At 51.9% G+C, this 22795-nt stretch overlaps 1 protein-coding gene across 2 annotated transcripts in view; it reads right to left on the bottom strand.

The window, feature by feature from the left end:
* LRRC20 (leucine rich repeat containing 20) overlaps positions 1–22795 on the bottom strand; it is a 77042-nt gene that overhangs the window by 5652 nt on the left and 48595 nt on the right. For both annotated transcript variants that reach the window (XM_012723965.1, XM_004680808.2), the window contains one exon: positions 14482–14649. In XM_012723965.1, the coding sequence (XP_012579419.1) occupies positions 14482–14649 (168 nt within the window). The remainder of the gene's footprint in view (positions 1–14481; positions 14650–22795) is intronic.

The raw sequence follows: 22795 nt of genomic DNA, 5'->3' as shown, positions 1-22795 counted from the left end.
AAGGGAGCCAGGATACTACAGGAGGAAGCCCCTTGGACCTGGATGACCCAGTCTCTGCGTCATCTGGGGCTGGGCCAGTGGAGACTGGTACAGGCCACAGAGGGGCAACATGCAGGAGTCCCCTGGCCTGTAGTAGGCAGCCCTACAGGAGGAGTCCCCTCCCGTAGGTCCAGGGCTGACCTAATGCTCAGCTCCCTGAAGGCCACGCCTGACGGACCTGGTCCTGGGGGCACATGAACTTCTTGGATTTCCTGAGGGCTTTTTGTTTTTAATGATTACTGAGGCAACATGGGTTTAACGACCCTGTATGATTTCGAGAAGAAGCAGTTTGCAGAATGCAGGGTGGTGGGCAAGGTGGTGGGAAGCAAAACCAACCGCCCTCAGTATCCCCATGCCTCTTCCTCGCTCTCACGAGTGTGCTGTCGTCACAGGACACAGCAGCCCTCGTCTGGCCTATTGCTGAGCGGGCCACTGCTGGAGTGGGGGCTGAAGGAGGGGCTGGCACCGTCGTTCTCAGCTCTCCCCATAATGCTGGGCCTCCACTGTCCTGCTAATAATGGCTGGGAAGAAAAGGGCTCATTACTGAGAAGCTTCCCAATCTCAACAGCTTTGTATGAATGGCCTTCACAGCCAGACATTAGCACGGGCAGGCGGGACGAACACCATCCCCTGTGCCTGAGGTGGCTTAGATCACACAGCTGCTGATTTGGTCTCTGGGAGATAGTCACTTCACAGGCTAGTATAACCCCAGGTGACACAGGGAAATCAGGGCCTAGGGGACTTTGTCCATGTAAGAGGCAGCTTCTGGGAACCGATACTGTGAGGGTTCCTCACGATGACCCATTTTGCAGATAAGGAAACTGAGCCTCAGATTCTTGATGCTGACAAAGACTCTCTAACTCCTGAATTTTTCAACAAGCTCTGACTTTTGGGCTTCTGAGTTTGTCTTTCTTTCTTGGGTATAGGCAAGAATACTGCTAAGTTGTTGCCAGAATCCTCCTCCCTCGATATCTGACCCTTCTCAATATCTAACTGGGTTCTTCTCTACCTTCCCGCAAGGGATGTCTGATCACCCCCAGCCGACCTCAACAAGAGTCCTGGGGGCTCTTGTCTGGGGTCCGACTCATACTCTGGTGTGGAAGAGACACAGTGGGGGAGAGAAACATGGAGAGCTGCGGCTCCTGGGCAGAGAGAGATACTGGCAGCTTTTATGTCCTTGTGCTAGATTTGCTTTTTCTCTCTCTCTCCTCCAGTTGTCTGGAACCTGCCTAAACCTGCCTTTCTTGTAGTTCCCTGCCAGCAGGTACCTTCGATTTGTGGTCCCACTTCAGGCTGGCCACTAACCCATGAGCAGATGGGGAATTTGGGATTTTTACTGGGAAATTATTGCTAAGAAAGTCCTCTTCTCTCTGAACACTCATTTCTATTAAAAATATTTCACGTTAAAAAAAGAACCCTGGTGGGCCCTCCCTGGTGGCGCAGAGGGTTAAAGCACAGCACAAAGAAGCTTAAAAAGCCACTTCCGCATGAGTTCGATTCCAGCCTGCCCCGGAGGAGATCCACATGGCGCGGCAGACCTCTCCTGACCCGCCCACTGCTCCCCTCAGCAGTGTACTTCGTCGATCTGCCTGTTCTGCTCCCCACTCTATCCCTGGTGAATCCTCTCACCCTCCGCATCTCTGGTCTGTATCCCAATTCTGTACGAATAAATAAATAAATCTTTAAAAAAAAAAAAAGAACCCTGGGCCCTCCCTGGTGGCGCAAAGGTTAGGACGCAGCACTGCAAGCCAGCCACAGCCGCTTCAGTGCGAGTTCGACCCCCAGCCCTGGAGGTGACTACATGGTCAACAGACCTCTCCTGACCTGCCTGCTGTTCCCCTCAGCAGTGTACTTTGTCGATCTGCCTGTTCTGCTCCCCGTTCTCTCTCTGGTGAATCCTTTCACTGCCCCTGCACCTCTGGCCTGTACCCCAGTTCTGCATGCATAAATAAATTTTTTTTTTTAAAAGATGGGATCAACGAACCCTGTGGGATCATTTTAGCCAGAGTGCCCCTCACTCCTATGTTCATTTGGTCACTTCTATCCAACCTCCTCCTTGGCTGTAAATTCCCACCTGCCACCAGTACTTGGAATTGTGTTGGTTCTAGGCTGAAGTTTCTTTCTCTCAATTGCAATAGCTCTGTATAAGATGTTTTTATTGTTTCAGTACTGTTCAGCTGGTCAGCATGGACACCCTGCAGGCTGCTGGCCTCCCCGGCTGAGGGATTTTTCTTTGACCTTCTCTAAGGGCACCAAGACAGTAAGTAAGTGGTGGAGGCAGACAGCTCCTGATCCTGAAACCCAGCAAGGGAGGAACAAGGCCATGACCAGTGCCAGACCACGCCCCCCCACCCCCCTGCCAGACCCCAGTGGACAACGGGATGGGAACAGGCAGTTTTACTGAACAGCTCACTGAAGGCTGCACCTTGGGTTGAGGGTGTCACAAGTCCCAGCTCAGATATGCAAGTTGAGGCTCAGAGCTGCTAAGCCACCTGCGACTGGGTGCCACTGATTCCACCTCAGTTTCTCTAGAGGAGGTGGTTCTAGGGAGTTGCTAAGACTGTGACTCTGTCTCTTCTCCATCCCTCAGCCGGGGAGGCCAGCAGCCTGCAGGGTGTCCATGCTGACCAGTTTGAGGCAATGGCCTCCCACTCCCACGGTGTCACTATCACAGGTTTGCGGCATGTGGGCCAAAGCCCAGCAGCAGCCCAACCTCAGAGCCGATCCCTGGACGCCAGGCCCCACGGCAGCTGTGCTGCCTGAGTTCCCGGTCTGTGCTTTCCAAGCTCACCACCACGCTGGCCTTCCAGGGTCTGCAATGCTCGCAGGCCAGTCCTCCTGAAGCTCAGTGTCGCTCACAGGCACAGAGCAGGGACGGGTGATTCTCTTACCCTTGATTTAACTGCTACAGACTTTTGAACAGAGAGAGGAAGGAGCAGCGAGCTCTGTCAAAGCTGGCAGAATCAGCAAGCCGGAGCAGCGGAGCTAGCAAACCATAAGCCCAAGGAGCCAAGTGGGAGTTTTAGATAAAGTTAAAGGATCATTTATGCTCACAACGTCTTGATGAGACAGGGAGATGGCTGGAGGGTGGAGAGGAGGCTAAGGCGAGATCTGCATTTTATTGATGAGGGAACCGAGGCTTGGTGAGATTGAACAGACTTCCCAAACCTCATTGCTCATGGACAGCCGCTGGCCACAGAAACCAGATCTCCTCAGTTCTCCCTCTCCTCATCACCCTCTTCACCTCCCACCCACGTGCTGCTCATCCTCAGTCTGAGTTTTCCTGGTTCCCCTCCAAACTGCCATCACCTTTATCCAGCCTTGCATCACACAGCACCCTCTACCATGCAGCACCTAGCATGGTGCCCGGGATGCTCAACAGCTACCTGCTGGGTGAATGAATCTTAAACTAGATCATAAGTTCATTTGGATTTGGGGCCACTCTGGGCTGGGCACACACGGACCCACCACTGACAACACCCGGTTAAGCAACTTGTGGTCACAGGATATTCAAGAGTTGGGGCTCTTCCCTGGCCTGATGCATTCCGTGCACACTTGCCAGACCGAGGCTGTGCTGGGTACAGTGGCACTTTAGCACCGGTAATCCAACTGAGGAAATGAGAAAATATTGTTGAGCAAAATTAAAATTCCCCATGTCCTACTACCTAGAACCAATCACTGCTAGCATGACTGCGTAACCTTTCTTACTTTTTAAAAATTTTATTTATGTATCCATATAAGAGCTGGGGTACAGGCCAGCTGAAATACACTGCTCAGGGGAGCAGCAGGAGGGTCAGGAGAGGTCTGCCATGGCATGTGGGTCACCCCCCTGACTGGGGATCGAACTCGTGCTGCAGTGGCTGTGAATAGCTTCCTAGTGCCACGCTTGGGCCCCTGTGCCACCAGGAAGGCCTCACCTCTCTTACTTTTTAACAAGTATGTGTAGACATCCGCCCGCCACTCAAAGGTCTCTCCTAGATATCATGCCATCTTGCGCTATTCTCGATGATGTGCTGTAAACATCATTCCAGGTTCCGAGTCGGTGACATTATTACGACTGCAAAGGTCCTCTGCATCATGGGGCTCCCCAAGGAAGACAGGGCTGCTGAGGGGTGGAGAGCACAACAGACAACTCCATGGAGAGGATGGGGAGCATGGAGTCCTGCATGGTGGGACCACACTGGGTTTATGCTGTTTCCAATGCTCATTATTACAGACAAGAGGCCATGAGGCCACAGGCATTCTGGGCTTCCTTTATCTCTTTCACTCTGGGGCTACAGAAGCTCGGATGTGAGATTCTCAAACTCTTTGGAAGCCAGAATAATGTGCTCAGGCGCTCTGGGCTGCCAAGGGTCCCCAAGTGTAGGGTGGTAGTGGACTTCTACGGATAGGCCCAGTACACCCTGTGGGGACGAAAGCCACTCAGCGTCTTGGGGTAGGGGAGAAAGACCCCAGCCTGGACTAAGCTGCACAGGTGCTGGCACAGGTGGGATGCAGCCCTGCATCTTCCTGTCACCTCACAGGGTGGCCGCCTTGTGAGACCCCCTGTCCGGTCTGGCCACCCCTCACCCGCCCCGCCCCAAAGCTACGTGGATGGATCCAGTCACCCTCCCACCGCAGATAGCTGTCCCAGATTTCTGCCTGACTGCGGGAGCTTAATGTTAATTAACAATAGCAGAATCAGAATGGGCAGTATTTAGAGAAAATTATTTCCCTGGGGTCGGTCATCTTGACCTCATCTGATCACTGATCATCAGCACTACTGATTGACAAACTTAGCTGATGCCAGTGGGACTTGCCAGAGGCAAGATGAGAAAAATGCTCATTCCAGGGCTCTGTTCTTTAAACACCAGACACCGTGGTTGAGGACGAGGGGTCTGGGCCAGGGAAGTGGTAAGGGAAACCAAGCTTCCCAGGACCGAGGTAGCTGGGTACTTCTTGGTTCTCACTTTGGGGGGGTCTGGGCCCCATGACATCTAAGGTTCTTTCCTGGAATTGGAATTCAAGGCTCCCCAACCTGGTGGCCCAGGGCCTGAGTTCTCTGGCTCTTTGCCATCTTAGAAACAAAGCAGGCAGCCCTAACCCCGTGCGGCTGGGTCACACGGAAATCTGCACGGGGCTGCCAGGCCCACCCTGATCTGGAAACCATCTCCTTTGGGCAGATGGGCCCTCTGGCTTCTCTGCCACCATACCCTTGGGATCCCAGCCAGGGAGACTTGAGCAGCACCTTCAGAACACCTGCTGACAATGGCACCGAAGGTGCTGGTCAGATACAGAGCTGGCATCCTAGCCTGAGAAAGCACTGGAGCCTCCCTGAGGACTGTGGGCACATCTGTACTGAGAATCTGGGGGGACCCTGGCAGCTAGGGCTGGCTCTCAGACCTCGACCTTCACGCAGCTCCTGGTGCCTGGAGACCAAAAGAACTAAGATCAAGAATGCTGGGCTGAGCTGAGCTTCAAGCCTCCATTCAAAACACCACAAGACAAGCCAGCCAACCATGGTAACCTGGCAAGGACAGAATCTGCCTGTAAGCAGAGTTACCCCTGGCCACACTCACATACACACATGTCCCTTACTCACAGCTGGGACTGTCCCTTCAGAAGATCTGGTGGGAACCAGATAGGGGCAGTGACCGAGCCAAGCCTCCCAAACCCCCTCCAAACCCCCACATACACATAGCTCTGGACCAAGTCTGATGGGCACCTCAAGAGCCCACCTGCCACAACTGCCTCCTACACACTCCCTGGGCCTGGATATGATATGCAATCAAAGCCAGAGCGTAACAGTTCTCGGCAAAGTAATACCGTCTTATTATCTTCTCTGGAGACTGCCAAATGTGTGACTCAAATTGCCTGGCCTATGCCTCGCATTTATCTTCCCGGTCAGACTGGGAGTCTTTGCTCCCCTGTGCCCATCCCTCTTCCCGCTGAAGGTTCTCTTCTCCACTGCCTTCTATCTCCCCTCCACTCTGCAGACTGCACACACACACACACACACACACACACACACACACACACGCCCCCCAAGCTGCTTCGGTCAGATGCTCTGGGAAGAGCTTCTGCAAAGAATGACGATTTTGCTGTCTCCTCTCACAAGTGCTGTTATTCCTTCCCTCTCGGTCGTGTGCATGTATTCACACACCTACCACTCATATGGCGGGCCAGCACGGCCCTCTCTGCTGCTCTGTATGCCCAGTGCCTGCAAGGGAGGGTGTTCGCCTGCAGGATGGGCAATTATCACCCCGCTAAAGGTTCCTCTCCCTGGGGTGGGGGCAGAGTTGCACACTGACCCTTTAGCAATCCTTCTCCATGCTTGGGACTTTAGGTTGTGGAGATCAACTTGACAAATCTTTCTGCTCAGATTTAAAAGCGTCAAAGAAGACTTGCATTACAACTGGAAAAATAAGAACAGCTCGTAAGATAACTACCAGATAGAAATGAGTGAGCAGTGGCCTCACAGGGAAATCAGCTTCTGGGAAACAAAGTGAGTTGAACATGGTGCTGGTGGGATTGGTGTGTGGGTGGCGAAGACACCAAAGAGAGCAAGGAGTGGGGAGGCTGGGCGCCCTTCACTTCCTGGGTGATGCTTGTTCATTTTCCCCCTGGGAGGAAAACACCAAGGCTGTTTTCTTAAGGTGTAAATACTGCCACCATGGCTGGTTTCAAACAGTCAAAGTGAGATGGCTGAATTTGAAGCGAACCCCTGCAGCACCACCAGGAGGCGAGAGGAGGAGCCCAGCCAGCCAGGACTGCAGGTTCCCTCGCAGATGCAGGAGCTCAACCCCCTCCTTCTACTCACTGGGTTTTTTTGTTTGCTTGTTTGTGCATACAGAGCTGGGGTACAGGCCAGAGGTGCAGGGGCAGTGAGAGGTTCACCAGAGACAGAGTGGGGAGCAGAACAGGCAGATCGACAAAGTACACTGCTGAGGGGAGCAGCGGGCGGGTCAGGAGAGGTCTGCCACGCCATGTGGTCACTGGGGTTCTTTGCCTTCAACTTGTAGTTTGGGAACTGCCCACTGTTTGCTATTCCTACGCTCTTAGTTACCTTTGGTGTAGGGATAAAATTCCTTCTGAAAGTACCTGTCTACATGTGACCCAGGAGAGGGACTCAGTCTAACGTGCTTGCACAATGGAATCAGAAGAGGAGTTTTCTAAAAGCCAGGAGAAGATTTAATTGGCATGGAGTGTGGCCTGGATACAGGGGTTGTGAAAATCTCCCCAGATTTCAAAATATATAGCTCGTTTGAGCACCACAGGTTCTCCCTGAGGCTTAATGAGAGACTCTAAGATGCTGCCTACCGGCCGCGCTTGCTTTCAGGGGCCGGGCTGACGGACCACGTGGCTGCCACAGTGGACCGGGAATCTGCCGGGGCACTCTGCCTCATTACTTTATACTTTCTCTCCACCCCCGGGAGTTTCCTTCCAGCCAAAGATCCTTTCTTCAGCTGTAACTTTCCTGTGGTTTTCTATCTTCCTAATTGTGTGCAAAATTTGCTTTCCTGACGCAAATCACAGTCCTGAACAGCTGGGGTGCTGGAGTGAGGTTGCGTGGGTTGGAATCCTGGTTCGGTACAGGCAAACGTCAGTCAACCGATTTTACCTCCCTGTGCCTCAGTTTTCTTACCTGGAGAGAATAACAGTACCTGCCTCATAATGTTGTTGTGAGCACTAAACAGGAACCTACTTGGGAAATGCTTAGCGCAGCTCTGGACGTGAAGTCGGTGGCCACTGAATCCCAGCTGCAGCATCCGTTCAGCCACGAGCCCCATGCATGCAGGGAGTGTGCTCTGTCCACCCCCATCTCCAGCATGGTGCCCAGCACAGTCAGCTACTTGATTCCAAAACAACAGCTAGCAAATAAGCATTCCCAAAATGCCCAGCTCCAATAAACACCCACTCAAGCTCCTCATTCCCTAACAAGGGCCTTGCAGGGCCCAGAAGCAGAGCACAGGATGCTCACCAGCGCTCTGGGCAGAGACAGGGCCAGCAGCCTTGGGGACAGGATGGCTGTGGGAGCACAGAAGCATGTTGCAAACAAGTGTCGAAAACTTCTGTTCTTGCTGTCTGAGACCCACATAGTGCCAGCAGCTTCCTGGAATAGCCGGAGGTGCTGGTTCTTCAAGGGTTCACCCTGCAGTGCTTTCTACAAAGATAGTCGTTTGAGCAGAGACCACGTGTGTGGAGGCCGCTCAGAGAAGTGACTTGCAAACTCCCCATAGCAGATGACTCCTGGGCTGGGGCTGCAAACAGGAGCATCCCTCCCTCTCATGCCTGGAAGGCACATCTAATTTGCACTAATAGAAGATGAAGCCTGTTTGTTTACTCCTCCATTTTCTCTCCAGAGCCAGCAAGAGCTCCCTGCACCACTGACTAGTTCAGATCAAAGCCTACAACCTAATGCTTGCTGCCCACAGACACAACTGCACCCACTGAGTACTGGATAGCAGCACACAGGGCAGAGGGCCTGAGTCTGTAGTGCCAAGCTGCCAGCTGCCACACTGGAGGGTGAATCACCCTCCCCGGGTCCTGTGGCATCAGTGCTTTGGGGGCAAGACAAGGATCAGATTGTGGCTGGTTGGCTGTGCTCAGCAGAAATCAAACCCAATTCTCAGTGAGGGGCTCACTCTATTGGAGCCTTACCCCCCACCCCCAATCCAGGGAGAGGAGAAAAACACCAAACCATATCCTGGAGGGTCTTCTCAGAACCAGAGGGCCCTGCTCAGTCAAACAGCTTGATTAGGCTCCTCAGATCCTAACCTGCTCTAAACCCCTCCCTCACCTGATCCAAGATTGGACAGAGCAGCCCACCTCAGGGTGTGTGCCTGAGAGAAGAAGGGATTCAGTGGGTCCTGGCAATCAGAATTCTCCAGAAGGATATGTTTGGCAAACCTTTCTTGGCCTTGGCACAGTCTCCCCTTAATGGGAGTGTGTCTCCTCTGTATAGCCTGGCATCTGCTGCCAACTAGAACCAGAGCTTGCTTAAATCCCAATTGTCACAAGGTAGGAAATGGTGAAGCTGGAACGATGTAACTAGCCAGGTTTTATATGTTGCTTTTACAGCTCTGGGCAGAGGTCACTGACAGGGTGGCTTGTGGGTGCTGGAGAATACCAGGTGTACTACTTCCCAATTCACCTTCATGTTAGACCAGACCCAGGCCCCCAGTAGAGTCTCTCGTGGGGCAAGAGCCCAGCTTCCCTGCTTTGGACCATCTTAGGGACTGGCAGCCTCCAGCGGAGACAAGGGGCTGAAGCGTGCAACCTAACAGTCCTTGTGAAACCCCAGCTAGCAAGGCCTCGCAGGGAGAGCTGATGCTCTGCACCTACAAGGCTCTTGCCAGGACAGAGTGAGACCAGAGTGGGCAAGCTATTCCCTTGCACCCTGCCAATTTGATTTGGCAAATAGTTTTTTGGGTGTCTACCAGACATTCAACCTGCACCTGCTTCTCCATTCAGCCACCCACACCATCCTCTTCCAGTAAATGAAAACCAGGCAGGCTCTGGAACACCAAAGACCTCGTTCAAATCCTGTGTCCACTTCCATCCTGGCTCCCAGGGGACAAAGGGAAACTTGCTGTGTGAGGGCTGGCACCCTGGCCAGAGAAACAAGATGAAACACTTGAATAGGACGGCCAGCTGAGAAATGTGAAAGGAGGAAGTTGCTAGTGATTGAGGAGGCGGAGTGGGCAGGATGGGAGCTGATTGGCAGATGTGGGAAAGGAGTGGTGACCTGACTGGGGTGGGGCAGAGATTGTCTGGTCACCTGCAGCTACAAGGGGAAATAGCCCCCAGTGCTTTAGGGAGGCCCAGGCCCAGAGGTCAACACACAGGAATTGTCTGGACCTTGCTCAGGAGCAGGCACTGATTCAAGAGGCGGGAGGTGGAGTCTGAATTTCTGAATTTTTATAAGCTCCCAGTTAATGCGCAGGCTGCTGAACTTTGGGTGACCTTTTGAGGGGTGGCAGCCTTGGCAGGGGTTCTCAACCAGAAATGCGTACCAGAATCTCCTGGTAGCCATAGGAGGGGAGGGGGTTCTTGTCAAAACAGATGGTTTCCCCACCCCCACTGAGTGTCTGATTGAGGAAGTCTGGGGAGGGACCTGGGAACATGCATTTCTAACCAGTTCATGTTGCTGCAGGCCCGGGGCTCCACTTGGAGAAATACTGGCAGTAAGAAGTGAATGCAGGTGAGGGCAGAATTAAGTAAACACAGTTCAAAGCACCCCAACACAGATACTTTTCAAGATTTATTTACTTATGCATACAGAACTGGGGTGCTGGCCAGAGGTGCAGGGGCAGTGAGAGGATTCACCAGAGACAGAGCGGGGAGCAGAACAAGCCGACTGACGAAGTACACTGCTGAGGGGAGCAGCGGGCGGGTCAGGAGAGGCCTGCCATGCCATGCCAGGGATCCAGCTGGCACTGAAGTAGCTGTTGCCGTGGCCAGTTTTGCAGTGCTATGCTTTACCTGCTGTGCCACCAGAGAGGGCCGATACTTTTCTTTCCTTTTTTTTTTTTTTTGGATACTTTCTTTTTTAAAGTGCTACTACAGGCCTTTCCTGATAGTTGCAAAGGGTTAAAGCACAGCACTGTGAAGCTGTCCACAGCGTGAGTTTGATCCCCTGCCAGCGAGATGACCCACTTGGTGCAGCAGGCCTCTCCTGTCTCGCCCACTGCTCCCCTCAGCAGTGTATTTCGGTCAATCCACCTATTCTGCTCTGCCTTTGAAAGTGAATCCTCTCACCCCCACCCCCCGCACCTCTGGCCTGTACCCCAGTTCTTGTATGCATCAATCAATCAATAAAGTGCTACTGTACTGTTTGGTTCTTAACAAGAACCTGTTTTCTTTCCTCTGATCACTTGTTCTCTTCAGAACAGTGGATACAGAGGGAAAAACACGCCAGAAAATTGAAGCTTATAGAAAGTTAAATTCTAGCTTAACCAAAGTGGTCTCCTGCTTAGCAAAATGAAGTCTTCTAAATATTTCATTTTCTCTTCACCCCCATGTGTTCTGAGAACATGCTGAGCTGCTCTGCAGCATTCAGTCCTTGCGAGCAAGGGGTGAGGACATGTGCTGCTCCTATACCCACCTTTCTACCATGGTAGCCGTGGTGAAGAGCAAGCTTCCTAGTGGTCACAAGACAGGGGACCCATGATGTCCCCATGTGCCTACCCACAGTATGACTAGCAGCCTCTTCTTCCTTCGATATTCTCCCTGGGCCACCCTGGGAACCCCACTTCAGCAGGACACACACAACCCCCTCTGCATCCATAGAGGCCTCCCCCTGGCTGGCATGTCTTGGCACGATGGCTTATCCAGAAGCTCCCTTTCTGATGCCACTCATCCTTTCCTTCCAGCTTATAAGCAGCTGAGCTCAGGGCAGCCCAGAGTGTGGAGGGAAGCCAGATTGTCCCTGCCAGGGACCCAGAAGGCCTCTCCTCTGGATAGGACATATTTTATTCCTCAAAAAAATAGAAAGATGGTGTTTGGAGTGGAGCTTGGTGGCTCCCAAAGTGTGCAAGCCTCCAAGACTTTCTGGGATCTGTCTAGCTACATCCCTTGCAGGGGATGGGGGCAGAGGGCCCTTCAAAATGAGTCACCTTCTGATGTGCTTGGGGCTTGTTACATAGTGCCTGTTCTCTGCTTTCCAAACTACAGGTTTAAGAAAATCCATGCATCTTGAATTTATTTCTCAAAAAATTTTCAAAAAGAAATTTCCTAACACCCTGTGAGGACTCTGAAGGAAAAATAAGCCACACTTAAGGCATGCCAAGCTCCCACAATTATCCCAGTGAGGTCCTTTAGGAGAGTGGCACCATCTGAAGAATAGCAGAAGTTCTGCCTTTACTGCCTTCACTGTGACCACGGCCCTCCCCTCTGCAGCCAGGCTGGCAAGGCTTGGTCCAGCCCCTCCACAGGTCTGGGAGTTAGGAAACCACCCAAGTAACGAGGCTTGATTAGAGAGGGGTGAGGAGACTTTTATGTGCTCCTTCTCTCTTGAAGGGTAGGAAGAACCACCACAGCCTACACCCTCCATGGAGAGGGGCTCTGGCCTTGATGGAGCATGTCTGGGAGTCATTGGGCACTTGGGAAGAAGCACGAAGTGGGTAGACCCTGCATCTCCATACCCCCAGGCTGGCCCAACCTGGGCAGCAGGGGACACTGTCACTGTCCGGGGAGCACAGCCCCATGATTGAGATCTCTTTCCTGACCAAGTGTGCAACAGACACTTGACCTTGAAGGTTAGGGGAATCTCTTAGAGCCTCAGTTTCTACATCTGTCCATGGGGACAACGACCATTTCCTTAGACCTGAGTGTAAGTGATCTTGGCAAACTCTCACGTATTTCTGTATGTAAAGATATTACAGCCACTCTGCAAAAAGAGAGAGAGAGAAGATGAAAGAACGAGCCAAAACCAGCTGGTCTTGGTTCAGGGGGTTGTTCCTGAGGGATTCATCATCCTGGTGGGAGGGCAAGGATTGGGACTCGGTGGCATCCTGAACTGACTCAGACTTTGGGAAAGCCACTTCTTGACTTGCCACCGGCTCAGAGTCCATTCCCCTGCTCCCTTGCCTGAGAAAAACCATTTTCTAACCTTCATTCGAAAAATGAGGAGAAATGGAGGTGCAGAGAGGAGAAATGGAGGCACGTCTAGGGACCCAAGCGAGGAGGCCAATGCCCAGCGCTGCCCCTGACTCACCCAGCTCCTGCCTCACCATTGCCCTGGCATAGCCCCTGTTGGTTACTGCTCCACTTGGATATGCAGCAGAAGAAAGAGGAACAGCAGGAACAGACTAAAAATAAAAGGCAGGGAGGAAAGGCCTGGCCAGAGAGCCTGGCCAGGAACGCTAGAAATGGCAGGAATGAAGGGCTCTGGGAAGAGCAGGAGGGTGAGCCTTGCAGGGAAAAGGCACTGTTGAATATACTCCTGCTTAAAGGCAGCACAGAGGCCCACGTGACCAGGGACGCCAGCCCAGGACCAGGGCACTCAAGGGTCCTGGCCTGGGAGAGTGACTGAGCCAGAAAGCTCCTTAGTCCACGGGGATCTTCACAGGGGCCAAGCAAAGAAAAAGGCCCAGTGCAGGCCTCAGCATTGGAATCGTACATGCTTCTCCTGGCACGTCTACATTCTTGCTGTGCGGCCTAATGCTCTCTCATAACCTCTCTGAGTCTCAGTCTACCTATCTGTAAAAGACCCAGAACCTCAGACATTAGCCAGTCCCACCTCTCACTCAATCAGGATCAGAGTCCCTGGTGGCAAATCTCTGAGAGCTGGATGGGACGAGGCCAGCACAAGAGCAGCCCATTTTCCGTCTAACAGCTCCAAGCCACTCGAGAGCTCTTGCTTTTAATCAAATGGCATAATGGCTATGAAAGGGCTTGTGAAAATAAAAGCATAACTGAAGGATGTTGTTATTACCAATGCCATCAACAGAGCAATGTAGGGGAGTGGGGAAGAGGCTGGAGAAGGGCCTCCGGAGCGCGACCCAGCAGCTGAACGAGGGAGCTTGAAGATACAGGGCCCAGAAGGAGCCTGGGGTGACCAGACAGCAGCTGGAGAGAACGGAGAGAATGTCGACGTCCTGTCCACGATCCAATGAGTGGAAGAGGAGAATAAACATGCCAAGAACTGCCCCCCTACCCCAGCAGGCCTGGATCCCTGGGTCTAGTGCTTGCAACACACCTCAGACCTGCAACAAGAGTCCCTCTGGTTCCCTGGGAGGAGAACTTTTGTACTGGAAGGCAAGAGATGCAGTCCTGACGATGTTTCTATAGAAGCCCTCATTAAAATAATGGTGAGGGCCCTCCCTGTTGGTGCAGCACGTTAAAACACAGCACTAAGAAGCTAAAGCCACTTCAGCATGAGTTCAATCCCCGCCCCCGAAGTGATCCACATGGCACGGCTGACCTCTCCTGCCCGGTCAGCTGCTCCCCTCAGCAGTGTAGTTCGTCATTCTGCCTGTTCTTCTCCCCACTCTGTCTCTGGTGAATCCTTTCACTGCCCCTGAGTCTCTGGCCTGTACCCCAGTTCTGTATTATAAAATAAATAAGTCTTTAAAACAAAATAATAATGGTGAGGAACAAAGTGTGAAGCTTAGAAAGGGGGGCCAGGCACTCAGGCAGGAGTAAACATAGAGTTGCAGTCCAGTCCAGACTGGCAGCTGGAGACCGGAGCGGGAGAGCTGGTGGCCAGTTCAGGGCAAGCCATGCCTTCTACCTGCCGGCTGAAGGCAAGTGTGAGCCGTGGCGCCCCCCAGAGGGCAGAGCCGCAGATGGTGACCTCCCCAGGCCCAGTGCCTAGCTATCTCAAACCACAGGCCAACTTGCCCTCTGGTCGATGAAAGTCTCACTCCAAGGCCCACGAGCCTGGCTCAGGAAAGGGGGCTCAGAGAGAAGTGCAAAGGAGGTGGCCACCCCAGGATCAGGCAGGCGGAGAACACTCACCCACGATCTCATTCTCCTCTAGATTGATGGTCTCCAGTGCAGGCAACAAGGTGAGCTGCTCGGGGAAGTCATGGAACTGGTTCCGGGACAGGTCTATGGCCTTGAGGTGCTGCAGGGTGCTGACCTCGTTGGGGAGGCGGTGTAGAAGGTTCCCTTCCAGGCGGAGCTCTGCCAGGTGGAGGAGAAAGAAGAGGGTGAGAACCAGAGCAAGCTGGAGGCTGCAGGTGCTGCTGCTCTCACCTCGACAGTGTCCCACAATGGGAATCTGGCCTAGCCAGTGCTGAGGGGTAGGGGTGGGTTAAAGCTACAGTGCCATGTTCTGCAGACAGATGCTGGGGTCCCCACAGAGTAAGCACGAGGGGCAGAAACCGAGAGTTCAAGAGTTAATGATGCAGAACTCAGGGTGGGGGTGTCTGGAGACCTCACTGTGCCACCTACAGGTCACTCATTCCGATGGTTAATGAACCCAGGCAAGTCCTGGTCTCTTCATCTGTAGACGGAAACTAACAATACCCGTTTCGCTGCAGGGTGGACACGGACAAAGCACTTGGCTGGGTGCCTGCACAGAGGAGGCGTTCACACACGCTGCTTTTCTTACAGCACAGGGCTGCTGAGAAGATTAGCTGTGCGAAGTGCCCAGCATATAAGCTGGCACACACACAGCAAGAACACCATAAACATCAGGGAGAAGGCAGAGGAGCCAGCTGGCAGCAGATGGGGGTGGGGGGCGAACACAGAAGCGCCATGGGAGCTCAGGGCCTCGGCTTCTGCTGGCTGGCCAGTCCCCACGCACACAGGGCCAGCGGCAAACCCCGCCTCTGCTACATGGCCTGAGTGAGCTTCCCCACCTTGTCTGACTTAGGAAAGTGAGGAAAGGCCAGTTGACCTGCAAACTCTTCTCCGGGGGTCTCTCAGGCTCAGAGGTCCTTGAACTCGGGCTGGAATGGTCTGAGCTGCCATCTCAGAAGTCTTAATCATTAATCCCGAGTCTGTCATGTAAGCAGCGATGGAGTCTCAGCTCACATGTGGACTAGGCTTCCACTGCCTCCCAGCAGAGGTCCTTAGCAGTCTGCTCTCCTGCCCTCTGCACCCCAAAACCTGCCGGCCTTCCCCACTACCCCCCTGCTCCGAAACTGTTGCAGCCCTCCACCCCCAGCAGGGTCCAGGCACAGGCGGGGGGCGCCAGGCATGCGCGCCCAGGTATCTGGAGTGGGGCATGGGGGCTGCTGGCTGCCCTGAAGTGGCAGCTGGAGGCCGGTGTTGGTCTTGGCAGGAGGGGTCTCTCGCCCACTCCTGATTCAGGTATTGAGCACAGCCTGAGGCCAAGATTTGGAAACCTTTGTGCTGCCTGGCGGAACCTCCCTGATGCCATTCCTGGCCAGGAGGAGTGTGGCTCCAGGAGGCCGAGGGGGCGTATGCGTGTCTGCCTTGTGGGTGCAGGGTCCTGGGCACCTGTGAGAGTGTGAGCAGCCCCCACTTTCCCCAGTCTGGCTTGAGTGTGTCATGCTGGTCCACTTGCCCTCTGGAAACAAGCCCCAGAATATGAACGCTGTAATTTCAAGGTTCCACGTATGACATATACTCTGGCATTTGTACTTAAAAGTGGTACTGTGCAATGTAAAGATAAATGGTCATATTTGCACTCATCATTTAAAATTTCATTTTCCTTTACTTAGTGATAGCAAATGGACATTAAATAGCAAGTGGAGACCATAACACTCCAAGAGACAGGCCACAGAAAAAAGGAAATAAGCTTTCCACATAACTGAAAAGCACTTTTCTCCTGTTCTGTGCACTCAGGCCTGCGTTATTATTTATTATAATTATCATCATCATCATCATCATTATCATCATCATTATTATTTGCATTGGGCCCCCACCCATATGTAGTCAGGCCTGGCCCCCTCTCTGGTCTCGGATACAGCCCTGGCTATAGGGAGGAGTCACGGTGAGGCCCCCAACGGCCTCCCCACTTAGGGCTCAATAGTGAGGGCAGGACTCTCAGGAACACACTGCAAACTGTGTGCCAGCCACATGGCAGGACCCTCGACCCCCCAGGCTGGGGTTCCGGTGAATAGGAACGGTACCTGATGCATCTTTGTTCCTTACATCCAGCGCCCTGAAGGGCATGTATGGTCCCTCAGCAAACACTTGAGGAATGAAGACCCTTCTCCCTGTCCCGGTCCCCGCCCCATCCCCAAAAGGCAAACAGACAATGCAGGGGGCCTGACCTCATTTTCCCATCTTCAGGGACATGCTGAAGCCACGGCTCTGTCGGTAGAACCAGCACTTGCCCCACACAGTCAGGGACCCACCGGTAGCCAGGTTCTTAGGCAGCCATGTCTTAATCCAGAAAACACCCCAATCCAGGTCAGTTACAAGGTCACTGGAAGGGCTGGGATGGTGGAGAACTCCAGAGCTTCCTACCCCTCTGCCCGACATCTCTCCTCAAACGCTCTGTGATGCTGCTACCTCGGAGTCTTTGCACCCACAGTTCCTTCTTTCTAGAATATTCCTTATCAATATATGTGGAGGTCTGGCTCCTTTGCATCATTTGTGTCTTTGCTCAAACATCTCTTCTTCTAAACCAGCATCCTCTCCTGTCAGTTTTTGTCCCTTTTCCTGCAATGGTCACCTTCATAGCAGGAGTGACACTCATCACCTAACCCATCAATTTACTCCTCTCCATCCTCCACTGGTGTCCCCCATAACTGAAAGGCGCACGAGGGTGGGGCTTTACCTGGGGTGGAAAAGTGCCCAGGTACACAGCAAGTACACAGCAAATATTTGTTGAGTACACAAGTAAATAAATGAATGAATTTGATTATCATGCCCTATCCCCCCAGTTTTGCTCTATTTCTGTTCTATATACACTATATTTTTTTCCTCAAATAGGCTTGTTATTTTTTACTTATATAAATAATTAAAAAGGGGGAAAATTTACACTTTCCATAAAGATAATGTTATTCATTTTTCACTGGACCTTACTGCTAGATGCAGACTGGCCCTCACATGGATTCACACAGGCGCAGGTGTGGAGGGGACACTCCAGGCAGGGGTGGAGTTGGCACTGGATGGGCCAGGACCAGTCAGGGGCAGCTGGCTCCAAGTCTCTCGGAAGTCACCTTTCTGGAATGGACGTTTGTTCTCGGCTGAGACCAAGCTGCAATTTTCCTGTCTGTTTGGTTCCTGCTTATGTGTTTCTCCAAGTCCTCACTTGCTACAGGAACACGTTCTGCGCTCTGGCTGCCTTGGCATCTCCAAATCCCCACTTCATAGCCTGGCCCTGCCAGTGGAACCGTAATGGACCACTTAGAGCATGACCTTGGCCGCTATAGGGCGGCAGCTGGTGGCCAGAGGGCATTTTCAAGCACATTTGCCAAGCTTGGCAGAAGGCGCTAGGTGGCGTCACAAACAGGGAGGTGGCCGGTGGTCTCCCCTGTCCCAGCTGTGCCCAGGTTTGTTCTCATAGTCACGAACGGGAACCCGGGATGCCCGTACCACCCTGGCTTCTCCACAGCACACCCCAGCCCTCCCCCTCTCTTCCTGGAACCCCGCATTGCCATCTGCTCAGTTATACCAATGCACCCCATGTGAGCAGGCGAGCCTGTCCTGCACCCCAGGTTGTGGTGAGAGGCTGTACAGTGTGAGTGACAAACCCAGGCTCTGAAGCCTGGTGTCTCCAGTTCAAATTCAGATTTGAATGCTCAGCTTCTTTTGTAAATTTGAAAAGTACAGGGTGAATAATCTCAGCTTTATTCAAACTCACAGATTTTAATATTTCGGTTTCTTTTGTAAAATGTAAACAGTATTAGGCTCTTTAGAGGGCTGCGATGACTTTTAGGGAATAAGTGAAAAAGGCTTTGAATAGAACCAGGCACATAACAATAAGTATGTTAAGCATGTCAGACAGGTAGGAGGATGGACAGATGGCTGGCAGGTGAGGGGATCCATACACAAACCCTACAGAGCACCTGGGAAAAGCAGGAAATCGGTGTGCACTGCATTACCTACTACCTGCATTTCTAACTGTCCAAATTTAAACTTAGGAGAGAAGAAAAGCTCTTTGTCTGAGCCTGTAGGTCGTCCCTTCTTGCTTCAGAAAACCCTGGAGAGTCCAGAGGCCTTGGGGGATCAGGTGTGGGGTCACACTAGCTGTTGACCCTGTTCCTCACACAACAGAGCTGCGCGGACTGTGGGCAGGGCAACCAGGCTAACAGCTGCAGGGTCGGGGGAGACACTCACCTCTCTTGGTTTTCTTAGCCCCAACTAATGGTGTGTTCATTGTTGTTATTTTTTTATAAATATTTTTGTAAAGATTTATTTACTTATGCATACAGAACTGGGGTACAGGCCAGAGGTGCAGGGGCGGTGAAAGGATTCACCAGAGATAGAGTGGGGAGCAGAACAGGCAGACTGATGAAGTACACTGCTGAGGGGAGCAGCGGGCGGGTCAGGAGAGGTCTGCCACGCCATGTGGGTCACCTCCGGGGCAGGGGATTGAACTCGCACTGAAGTAGCTGTGGCCAGCTTGCAGTGCTGCATTCTAACCTGGGAGCAGGGGGCGGATCAGGAGAGGTCTGCCGCGCCATGTGGTCACCTCTGGGGCTGGCGGGGATCGAACTCATGGGGAAGTGACTTTAGCTTCTTAGTGCAGTGCTTTAACACACTGCACCACCAGGGAGAGCCTCATTGTTGTTATTTTTTAAAAAGATCCAAAGGTGGGCCCTCCCTGGTGGCGCATTGGGTTAAAGCACAACACTCAGAACCTAAAGCTATTTCTGCATGAGTTTGATCCCCGCCTGCCCTGGAGGTGACCACATGGCGCGGCAGACCTCTCCTGGCTCACTCGCTTCTCCCCTCAGCAGTGTACTTCATCAGTCAGCCTGTTCTACTCCCCACCCTGTCTCTGGTGAATCTTCTCACTGTCCCTACATCTCTGACCTGTACCCCAGCTCTGTATGAATAAATAAATAAATCTTAAAAAAAAAAATCCAAAGGAGCAAACTTGCCACTATAAAATAAATAAATCATAGGATGTCAGGTACATGGTGACATACCATCATGACCCTCATAGCAAAGGACCCAAGTATGACCGTGGTCCCTATAGACAGCCTAGGTGTGCAGGTTTGTGTCGCTACACTATGTCCTTCACACAGTTGGATGAGGAAAGTAGGGAATGGGTACAGGTAGTTAGTTAGGATGGTGGCGGAGAGGAGGAGAGTGGGGCCCAATCCAGGTGCCCTAAGCCCATTTATCAAACTGAGTAAGGACCAATTTGTTGGAGACAGTACCCCCAACCCAGTAAAAATCGAATGTTCCTAACACCAACACAATAACACAATGCCAAAGCAACAGATACAAGCTCACTTGGGTAAAGCAAGAAGGTAACCTGCTTAGTGGGCCTCAGTAACCTAGGAGAACCCACAGGCCCCAACCCATAGGCAAGAGAAACAACTTAGAGACACCCAATAGCTGAACCCCCATTCCTTGCCCACTATATCCATATAAATACCTGCTTTTTGCCCTCTCAGTGGCTCCCCACTTAGGTGGCTACCCCCTCTGTTCAGAGATTTCCTGCCCTTCTTCTTATCCAAAAATAAGTCTCTTGCTTTTCTGCATAACTCTACTCTCAACAATGAATTCTTTCCTCTTGGAGACAAGAACCAAGAACCCCTCAAGGTCCTTGGACTACTGAGTCACAATGTCAAAATGATGACCCACACAGTAAGTGTAGAGTGGACCCCTTTATAGATTGGGCTGTCAGTGGGATCAGAGCCCAAGCCAGGCTGGGGGGCGCTTTCGGCCGCTCCGCACTGTGTGATTCTCCACACCTTCACACAAGCCAGGTTGCTCTCTCAGCTACCACAAACAACACTTGCAGTCGGTTTATCTTCAGAAACTTCAGAAAGGTCTTAAAATTAGATGCTGTTGCTGAAATTTGTTATCACCAAGAGATGTTTGTTAGCACTGCCTTAATATTTTCCCTTGCTCTGTGCACACACCTCCTGGGTGTGAGGTGAGCTGGAGTTATTTCTCCGGAAAAGTCACAGAGCAGGCCTCAATCACTACTGGGAGTGAGGGTGGTCTAGCATGCAGGCCTTTGTCCACTCAGCTAGGCGGCTGTCCACACAAATGGGCCTATCATGCCCAGCTGTGGCAGCCAGCTGAAGTCAACATCAGGTGCGGTCACCTCAAATGTTAGACCCAAAGCCTGAGGGGAGAAGTATTTGCTAAGATACCTGAAGGAGGGGCTGCCAGTGAGTCTCAACCAGAGCTGAGATTCTGGGGTGCAAGTGATGCTGACACCCCTGACACCCCAGATGATGCTGATACCCCCTACACCCCAGGTGGGCACTATTGCTTCAGGTCTACTCCTTGGAGGTTCAAGCAGACCCTCAGAGAACTGACACAAAGACCCCAGGACTGTGGCGCCTGATGGAACTACGTTCCTGACAATCTGTTGTGTCACTGGCCTTTGACCTATGCTGAGGGGTTTGAGAAATAGTGCGCGAAATGCAACTTTGAATTTACAGCCAAAACTGCATGTGGTGCCATGGTCGTTATCAGCACTGCTCACAAAGACACTGCTGTCTCCCTCCAGACACGGGCAGGTCACACCTCCCTGCCCACGCATGTGACTTGTGTCTGTCAATGTAAGGTGAGGAGGAGGGATGCTGAGGGGAAGCACCGAGCGCTAAGGTGCTCTGCCACCTTCTATTTTTCTGTCTAGCACAACGACCAACAACATTTGTGTAGCTGCTTCTCCAGCCTGGGTCCTTGAGACAAGGAGGAGAAAGTCCTGCTGGCCGATGATAAACACACGCCATGAGTAAGACAGAGACTTCTGCTGTTATGGGCTGCTGAGATTGGGGTTATTTTTACTGATGCAAGAGTGTCCTATTCTGACTGAAGCGATGTATTTCATTTTAAATATATTTACTTCTTACTAAAGCAGTACATTCTCACTGTAAAAAAAAATGCAGTCACTAAAATATGGAACATAGAAAAATGAAAACCTTATATATTTTCACCCCAGGAAAAGACCAGTGTTGTTTGGTATATATGTTTGCATAACTTGCTACATATGTATATTTAGAAATAAAAACAAGCAGGTGGACGGATAGGCATGGTTTTTAAAAGTAAAAATGGAATCACAGATGATAGACTCTTTTGAGACCTGCTGTTTGCACTCCAAGCAAGTCAATTGCTTCGTGTATCTTCCCCTAGAGATCACTGTTCTAAGGACTAAGAGAGTTGTGGGTACAAAATCATGTCACGGCTCCAGCTCCACATTCCCCAGGGAAAGCTGCTCTCTGGAGTCCAATTTTTCTTTAGGGGCAGGCTCTGGGGAAAGCTGCAAGGAAGTGGGCAGCCACTTCCCCCACACCCCGTTCAAAAGCTCTTCTGAAAAGCCGAAGGCGCCAAGAGAGCAGTGACTGAGCAGACAGGACCTGCCCCATTGGGGTTCAGCTCCTTAATTGCATTAGGGTAATCAAAGGAGCTGCACTGAAATCGGGATGGGAAGAAAGGCTTCCCGCGCCTAAGCTTCAAAAGGGGCTCAGATCTGCTCTGGAGAAGGCATGGCAGCCTACTCTAGTGCATCAGGCTCCTGCTGCTTGAGAGGGTGTTTAATTCTAGGCTTGCGTGAGAGGGAGGCGTTTCCAGGAAAGAGCTCTTCCGCAGCTATCAAAAGTAAGCACGCTGCCTGTGGGGATTAAAAGTAATGATGACAGTTAACATCTAGGGAACACCGTGACATTCTGAGGATTTGCTTTTTACAACCATCATTTAAATTTTATAACAACCCATTACTCCGATTGAGAGGAGAAATCATTTGTCTCAGGGTCACTCAAATATGAACCTCTTCCCTAGATACTTGACTTTCCTCACCCAGTCCCCAAAGCATGGCTTAAACACCCATCAGCCATCCCAGCACCCTGTTTTACCCAGTTTTACACCCCTAGTTCATGCATTGGGATCATAACAAAGCCCAGAGTCAGACCCTCCTCTTGCACAGAGGACTGTGGTTCTCAGGTTCTCAGTTTTACACCCCTAGTTCATGTATTACTTCTCAGCGTAGATACTTAGCAAGTCCCTATTTATTTAATTGTGAATGAGGAAAGGGAGGAAGCTAGGATTACCTGGCTCTGGCCTAAACTCATCATGTACCCCTGGGTGCACCCCAACTCAGCAGGACAGTGAGGATGAGTGCACAGTGCTGAGAAGGGCAGTACATGTTGCAAAATACAGATATTTATTCAGCATGGTACTGTACTTGAATATAAAAACATAATCTTTGAGAAGCAAAAGC

This window comes from Condylura cristata, unplaced genomic scaffold (assembly GCF_000260355.1).
Source record: "Condylura cristata isolate star-nosed mole 26May11 unplaced genomic scaffold, ConCri1.0 scaffold00011, whole genome shotgun sequence".
NCBI classification, from domain to species: domain Eukaryota; kingdom Metazoa; phylum Chordata; class Mammalia; order Eulipotyphla; family Talpidae; genus Condylura; species Condylura cristata.
This window is presented reverse-complemented; position numbering and strand designations above follow the sequence as displayed.